Source organism: Limulus polyphemus, unplaced genomic scaffold, assembly GCF_000517525.1.
Source record: "Limulus polyphemus unplaced genomic scaffold, Limulus_polyphemus-2.1.2 Scaffold170, whole genome shotgun sequence".
NCBI classification, from domain to species: domain Eukaryota; kingdom Metazoa; phylum Arthropoda; class Merostomata; order Xiphosura; family Limulidae; genus Limulus; species Limulus polyphemus.
In genome coordinates, this window is record NW_013665780.1 from 27,437 (window position 1) to 36,199 (window position 8,763).

The 8,763-nt window shown below is 33.7% G+C and overlaps 1 protein-coding gene across 1 annotated transcript in view; it reads left to right on the forward strand.

Annotated features, from left to right (window-relative positions):
- Positions 1-8,763, forward strand: part of LOC106477828 (liprin-alpha-2-like) — a 35,426-nt gene that overhangs the window by 14,626 nt on the left and 12,037 nt on the right. Inside the window, 3 exon segments of the mRNA XM_022381516.1 lie at positions 1,441-1,522; positions 5,234-5,434; positions 6,040-6,215. Coding sequence (XP_022237224.1) covers positions 1,441-1,522; positions 5,234-5,434; positions 6,040-6,215 — 459 coding nt within the window.

The following is an 8,763-nucleotide window of genomic DNA, read 5'->3' on the forward strand; positions in this document are numbered from 1 at the left end:
CTTTTCGACAAGGTTTTGTCATCATTATGTCGAAACGTTGTACACTTGCTGTTATGTTAAACTTATATTAAAGTTTGCTTCATTACCCATTTAAGCCGTCTCCAGCCATTATTTATCAGTATGTGTTGTTTCACTATGATGAACTTAAATTTAACATTCATTAGATTAGGATTTAAATCACAGGAATATTTTTCGATCATCCCTACTCATTAAACGTAATTAAGCTTACTTCTTGTAATAGAAGAAAAGTTCTGTAGCTATCAAACATACTTAATAATTAGGAAAGAAAAAAATGCCCAAAAAACTATAAAAATTGTTAAATCTATAGATTATTTCAGAGTGCATTTGAAACCTTTGTTCACTCCCAGAACAATTATTTTGAGATTATTGCTCAAGCCACTTTATTTACACTAAATTAACATAGGTGGATTATAATCTCTTTGATACAGTTATTTCCAAAGATGACTTCATTAGTAATTGTTCAGATCACATGTTATGGCATCATAAAAGAGAGTAGCAATGAATAGCTATATACTAATAAAATCAGTAATAGAGAAAGAAAATCAAGTGAAAAAAAAAGACAACATGAATCACTATATTTTCAAGGAATGATAGTTTCTTAGGAAATATAAACTTTATATTTGGGATGACAAGAAAAAATGTAAAAACTGAAATCTATTACAAGTAAAAATATTACAAGTATAATTCAACAGATCATTTTTCTCTTTTCTTTGGGAATTATACTAAATAATTGTCACATAATGACAAAATCTAAATTTTAAAATATTTCTAAGTTAAACATTGTTGAAATCGAGTTAAAAATATTATTTGTATTTATATTCTGAATTTTAATATACAGGTGTACACTTGACACCTGAAAGGTGTTTCTCAGTTTGGATAGGACACATTCATGGTGTTTGTTCCTGCATATTTTGATAATTCTTAACCCTAAACTGCTGAGTTCTGGCATTGTTATAAAGGCCAAAAAACCTAGAAATGATTTAAAAAATTGTATAATGTATTAGGAGATTTATCTATTAACTTGCATTACAGACAACTGCATTTCACGAGACCTAAATACACACATTAGTGCACTGTATTTGGTGTGATGAAGAAAAGTCTAAACTGTGACTGTAATATTTTGAAATATCTATTTTTCTAGAAATATATAAGTAGAATTTGTTTCTAGTCAATACCCTAGAAACAGTGAGTATTGTTTGGTAAATACTGGATCAGCATCTGTATGAGTACTATTTAGTTTTACACATTTTATTAAAAACAAATGATGGATCAGCATCTGTATGAATACCATTTTAGTTTTACACATTTTATTAAAAACAAATGATGGATCAGCATCTGTATGAATACCATTTTAGTTTTACATATTAAAAACAAAATGTAAGTACTTGTTTTGATAACTTGTGAATCTTTTATTGGCAGACATGAGCTACTGGCTGAATCTATGAAGGCTGGAACTCCATTTGCTTTGTGGAATGGTCCTACTGTTGTTGCATGGCTAGAGGTTTGTATGTGTAGATTAAAAGAGCATAGTTCACAAAATGGACATTTAATTCTTGAAAATGATCTAACATACACATGTGAATCAAAGAGATTGTTTCATTTAGTGTGATATTAAATGTGTTGTTTTAAACAGTTTTGGGCTACAAAGTGCTGTATCTAAAACATACATAAGCAATAGAAATATGCTGATTATTTCCTAACTTCCATTCATATAGTCATTTGATGCAGTCAGAATGGAATAAAATTATATCACAGTAAGGGCACAACTGTTTTCAGAATGAGATTTATATGACTTCGTATTTTTGAAGATGTTTTCACAGTCAACTTACAAGGTTAAATATAAGTTTCTTCACTTATTTCGCCATTCTTGGTAAGGTAGTGATATGAACTCAGTCAAAATTCAGAATATTTGTGTTGTATATAGGACCGATTTTAAAACTGTCACATATGCATGAGAATACTAAATTTGTTTTACTGATCAGTACTTCTTGCTCCAGGCAAATAATTTTGTTTTTAATAAAAAACATTTTATTAAATCCAGACTTACACGTAACCCAGTATTCACTTTTGTAGTATTGCTACAAAATGTATCATTTATGAAACATATTAAACTAAAAATAGTGCATGGAAGTGTGATGTACCTTTATGCTGAAAAACTGTAAGATTTAGAGGTGCCTCTGTAGATCCCTTGGTTTATATTATAAGTTTATAATGGAAAGTTGAGATTTAAGGTATTTCTCCTTAAAGCTGTAGAAAGTAATGTAATTTTGTAATATACCTTATGTAGTAAAGTTTCTGTTGGAGTTACAGTATGTAACCTTGCTACTTTGGATAGATATACCAGCTCAGTATTTTATCATTACCTAAAAAACCTGAGACTTAAAGTTCTTCTCTTTAACTGGCTGGGTATGGCGACTTGATTTTATGCCTTTATATCTCTATTATTACCTACTAAGAAAAATATAGTTTGAAAGTACAAGGTTGAGTATGTTATATTAAGATGATTTTTAATATACAAATCAACAAGTCACATGACAACCAGAGTTGATATAAAGCTGTGGTGGAACGGAATGTATAAGTACACACTCTTCACTGGAAAATATTCATACACTCACATCATAAAGATGTGTTCAAATCAAGGATTTAGAATTTCCAAAACAGGAATATCCCTTGTAGTTAATGGGTTAATACCATTAGAAAACAAAGAATATGGAACAAATTTGGGCACCAGGACCATCCAGAAAGAGACCTATAACAAACTGTACCCCTCCTTGGTAAGCAAAGTACATGGTCTTGTAATAGGGAAGAATCCACAAAGACAGGTCAGTAGCACAAGTGGTCCATGTAACCCAGGTAACAGTACACATCATGACAAAATGTATTATGAACCATGATAGTGATTCATAATAGGAATTGCACAAAACTCTAATTGTAAAGATTTAGTTCAAACAACACTTTAAAACATTTACTATTGACTACTAAGGCTGTATATTTAAAAATTTACAAAAAAGAGTATGAATGTTAGATTTACAACGAAAAGAAAATCCACCCAAAATGGCCATTTGTAATTATTATCATTCTCTGCCAACCTACAACAAAAACAACTTTTGTAAAATATTAAATAAGGTACTGTGAAGGTCGTATGGGTATTGAAAAGCTGATTTGTTTCTTTTATATTTTACATAAACTAAAAAACATAATTTTAGTGTAACCAATGTTATCGTTACCCACTTGAAGTGAGCTTTCTTAAAAACATCTGGTGTTCCTTCAAAAAGCTTAAGTGCAGGGTAAAACAGGAATCACCAGCCAATAATAGATGAATATTAGATTACTGAACATGTAGATACTCAATGATCTGTACATTATACAATCAGTGTCTTTAGGGAGCCAACCCCTATATTATGTATGAAGTGAAGGAGTAAAAAGAAAAAAAATCAATATACATAAAATTAAATTTCATTACGCACATTTATAGAATAATTACTTTACACAAAGGTTAATTTATTTAAAGCAATGTTTTAGACATATGTTTTATTTGAAAAGGCTGCTTTTCTACTGGTAAAATTTTATACGCACTTAGTGAGGGTTGTCTTAGTCTAGGCATATATTTGCCCATTGCTATACATTATATATATATATATATATCTAGAGAGAGAGAGAAAAATGAGTTACACAGAAACTATAAATGCTCATTATATTCTCAAACAAATCTCCATGACAATTTCCAACTGCAGCCTAACATTTTACATCTCAAACTAATGCAATCAAACAGTCAATAGCTACAGTAACTCATCATGAAGTGTATCAGTTAGCTACTAGCTATGTTTATTGTCATTTCAATGTATAAAGTTAGCTACCATATCAGTTATTCCTTTGCCCATAGCTGAGCATAAAAAAAGCCAGCAAAGAAGAAAATAAAAGTTGGCAATTTAAAAACCTGCAAATAGAGATTGTAAAAATTAAGGAAACAAAGCTGGAGATACTGTAGACATTTTTTACTCAAACTATAAATACCTATTTTGACTCCACCAAAGTTAATTCTAGGTAACAGCCTGGAACCATAATAAGGGTTTCTAGTTTGAGTAAATAATGTCTTTGATATCTCCAGCTTTGTTTCCTTACTTTTTTATGATCCCAACAGAGTGTGAGTTCTCCAAGATATATGGCTTCCAGTTAAACTTCCAATTCAACTATTGCATACATCAAGCAGCTGGAGAATAAAATGCTATTCCATTTGAAGTCATAAGATGTAATGCCTACAGATTTCTTTGCAACAAAGTTGTTAAAATTGGTTCTAGGAAACTTTTGTCCTCATACACTAACTGGATTATGGAAAGCCAGCAGAGAAAAGTGGTATGCTTTAAACATGATAGCCTTGTGTTAGTGTTTTGTAGTGAAAACTACATTGAGGGGCCATTGGCAAAAAGCATGGTTGTGAAAAAGAGCATAACCAGAAATGGTGACATGGACTGTAATTATATGATGAGGCTCCAAAATCGTTCTAATATAATGTACTCAACCCTCTTTATGTCTCCATACAGTTTTGAATGGATGTGTATGTCACCCTGATATTATACTTTTATATATAAAGGTTTAAGCTGTAAAAATATATTTTTATAGCTCTGGGTAGATTTAGCAGATTGATATTAAACATACACATTGAAAAGTAGGAGTTGATGGTATGTCTGTATACTGTTCTAATAGGACACTTACTGGGCATTTAATATTATGCTTTTATTTTTTGGAAAATTTTAAGTTAGAGTTGTGTCTTCTTAATAGCTTAGATTGGGTATAATATCTTGATATTATAATACTTAAGTGTTACAGATGCTATCTTAAATTTATAGGTGGATATTATACTTTTAACTTGTAAAGCTTAAATTTAAGCAATTTCTCCTGAAAAGCTGTAGTGGGTATGATAGTTTGATCATATATCGATATGCAATAAACCTTAAATTGGAGTTATGTCTTTTTACAGCTCTTAATTAGGAAGGACAACTTAATATTCGAATTTAAATTAGAAAAGTTTTACTTGGAAGCACATTTCTTTACAGCTCTGGATGGATATGAGCATGATATTTTACATTTGTCTCCTTTTATGTAGTAAAGTTGAAGTAGGTGTTATGTCCCCTTACACCTTTGGGTGGGTATATCATTTTGATAGTTATCATTACGTAATGAAGTTTAATTTCAAAATTACATTTCCTTCCAGCTCTGGGTGGGAATGCCAGCCTGGTATGTTGCAGCTTGTCAAGCAAATGTGAAAAGTGGTGCTATTATGTCTGCTTTGTCTGACACTGAAATCCAGCGAGAAATTGGCATTAGTAATCCTCTCCACCGTTTGAAACTTCGTCTAGCCATACAAGAGATGGTTGCTCTTACTAGTCCTTCTTCACCCAAGCCCATCCGAACTGTAAGTACTATTTTCTACAGTTTTCATACAAATCAATAATTTTATAGTAAAATTGTTCCAGTGACTTGTTTGTGATTCTGATTGAAGCTTAATGTGCATGAGTAATTCAATTAAAGATAGCATGGCATAAAAAACATCACAAAAAAGTAAATCAGATCTATTGACCATGATGCAAATTTTCCATAATTGAGAACATTAAATATTTGTGCAACACACCCAGAGAAACATTTTTTGCTTATATCATTTCACAAAATTTCATTCTTCAGAACAGTCAAGTTTTTTTTATGGTTATTACTTTAACTAATTGTTTCATAACAATTCCATTTAACTGGCAGGTGATTTGACAGATTAAACTAGAAACTTTTATAAAAGTTAGGAATAAGCACCAAACTCGTCAGTTTAATTGAAGGTGGCATCTAACCTATTATTTTAGTTTGTTATTGGACCTTTTTTACCCTTTTTTTCGAATATTTTATCTGGTTTACATGTTTAGTTTAGTAATAAAACAGAGACAATAGTTATTATTGTCTTGGTAGAGGTCTCATCATTGTCATGTTATGTTTTTATTTGTACATAAAAATAAGATAAGCTTTAATGTTCTTTAGAGCTTAGTATTTGGAGAAATGAATCATGAGTGGATAGGAAATGAATGGCTTCCTAGTCTCGGTCTACCTCAGTACCGATCAACTTTCATGGAGTGCTTAGTGGATGCTAGGATGTTGGAACATCTCTCAAAGAAAGACTTAAGAATTCACCTTAAGATGGTTGATAGTTTTCATAGGTAAATAATTTAGTTATTTTTATATTGTTTGTGATTTTTATTTATAAATAATTGTAAATCTCTAGGAATCTATCACAAAAGTTTCAAAAACATTTAAGTTCTTTCACAGTATACCACTTTCTGGCACTGTTACCAGTACTCAGAAAGATGTATTTGATACCTTACATTACCTCCACGTAAGTTGGGTACTGCTCACATAGATGCCTCTGCCACATTCCTCAACCACAAATTACCTCTCTTTTGGTCTACAGTACCTCATTCTCTCACTCACAAATACTTGTATGTTTATCCTCCCATTCAACTTCTTTGCTTTGGTGATTTCAATCATCCATACCACTCTGGGTCAAGTCCTTTTAATTGCTCCTTACTGGCTGACTCAACCATGGCTTCCACAGCTTCTCCAACTTCCCCTTCCGCTACCTCTTCTTCTGTCTGCCTCATTTCTTCCTCAACCTCGGTCTGATTTATTTGCCATCGATGATTCACATACTTTTTATCATCCTACATATATTCTCCTTTATCTGGATTGTATTTTCCTCCCCAAAACTCTGGCAGCTAGGGAGGGTAACTCCCCCTTTTTGCCAATTTCCCTTCTTTTCATTTCCCACCTTTATTCTCAGCCTGATCCAGATAGACTTCTTTGTTCTGTATGTGCTCTTTGCTGTTATATTGCCTGCACAGCTTCCTTCTGTGGTGCCCATTCCTGCCTCTTTATCTCCTGGCAACCATCCTCTGTTCGTGATCCTTCCCTTTCCACCCTCACCAATTGGGCTTGGCTTTTGATTTGATTAGCTTATTCCTCTCTATCGTCTTCCTCCCATACTTTGTTCCTGGTGTCTTCTCATCAAATTCGCCATCTTACCTTTTATCTGTCATCTCATCTTCCTCCGCTGGAGAAAATTCTTCAATTGGGCATGTGGACTACTCCTAATACATTTGTCTCTCACTATTTGCTTAGGATCATGGTTTATTTCTATTTGGGCTATTGTCTTCCACCTGTAGCCATTCTTCAGACTTCAGTGCAATTTTGACTGGGTAAGTTATTTTTTATTCTTTATTTTATTTTCAGGGGCCTTTTTTCCCTTTTTATTATTATTCCTTATTGTTTAGATTTTGCTCTGTGGCCAGTGGTGCCTGAGCAGGTATACTTTAACCATTCTAATCCACACTGTCAAGCCATGTCGCTTTGCATATAATTATAAGGCCATGCAACACATGAGATGGGGTGTTCCACAAGATTGCTGGTAGGTTTATCCTCGCATTAAAATTGCTTCATAAATTTTCCCATCCCAGACTGTACCCACCCATGGACTACATGGGAAAAGCAGAAAAGGATATCTGCCCATCCTTTCCATGGTCTGTATTGAAAAAATTGGTATGGTCTTCTTTTACAAATAGGGTTTCGAGGTCACCCATTGTACTGTCTCAGGTGTTGATGTTCCTCTGGACTCTCCACCACACTTTACTTCTCTTTTCTTCTAGTGGAGTTAGAGAGTCCTTACCACTTTCCAGTTCCATCCTGAATGTGATAATAAAATATAAACAGAATATAGAAATGATTAAAAAAACCATTCAGTTGAGGGTAGGGTGGTGGTATGAAACAAAAAAAATATGGGAATGAGACGTCAAAATCACAATTTACCCTCATCCTACTCTCACGTGGGAGTTGGTTCCCAGTAGCTGGGTTTTGGATTTAGAGTAGAACTAATCAACATAACTTCTCACATATGAATGATGGATGTCCATATCCCTTCCTCAATTATACTCTATCAGAGGTTATGATAGAGGTTCTTTCTTTTCTGCTATCCCTCGATGTATCTTATTCCGAGGTTGTTATTGATCTTGGGCTGGCTTTGATCAGTTTCACTTTTGTTTTCAATACCGGTTGTCAGGATCCCGGATCAATATATCAGGAGTCGGGGGGGGGGTCTTGATTCCCTTCAGTCTCTTGCACTTGAAGTGAAGATGGTATAATCCTCTTTCCTACCCCACATGGATGTCGGTTCCCAGCGACCTGGGTTTTGGATTGTAGTCAACTTGCTGTTAGTATGATCCTCTTTCCTACCCACACGTGGATGTCGGTACTCAGTGGCACGGGTTTTGGATGTAGTTGACTTGCCATGTATGGTCCATCGTGCCCTAGTCTGACATCTGTCTGCCATCTTCTTCGTTTCTAGGTGTCCTCCCACAATTGACTCATGAGCCAAATTCGTCATTTGAGTCCCATATTCTGTTTCATCAGAAATGCCCTTCAATCGGAAAGGTGTTATTCTTGTCCATGACAATGCATGTCCTCATGTAGCACGTTTGACACAACACAAGATTATCGAGTTGGGTTGAAAAGTTCTCCCCCCCCCCCCCACCATATTTTCCATACATGGCACTATCAGATTACCATCTTTTTCATTTGCTGCAACATTATCTTAATGGGAAAACATATGCAAATATGGAAGGTGTTAAAGAGGACATCGACATGTCTTTTGGTTCAAAGCCAAGTGATTTCTTTAATCAGGGCATTAACAACCTGACTGTAAGATGGAAAAGTATC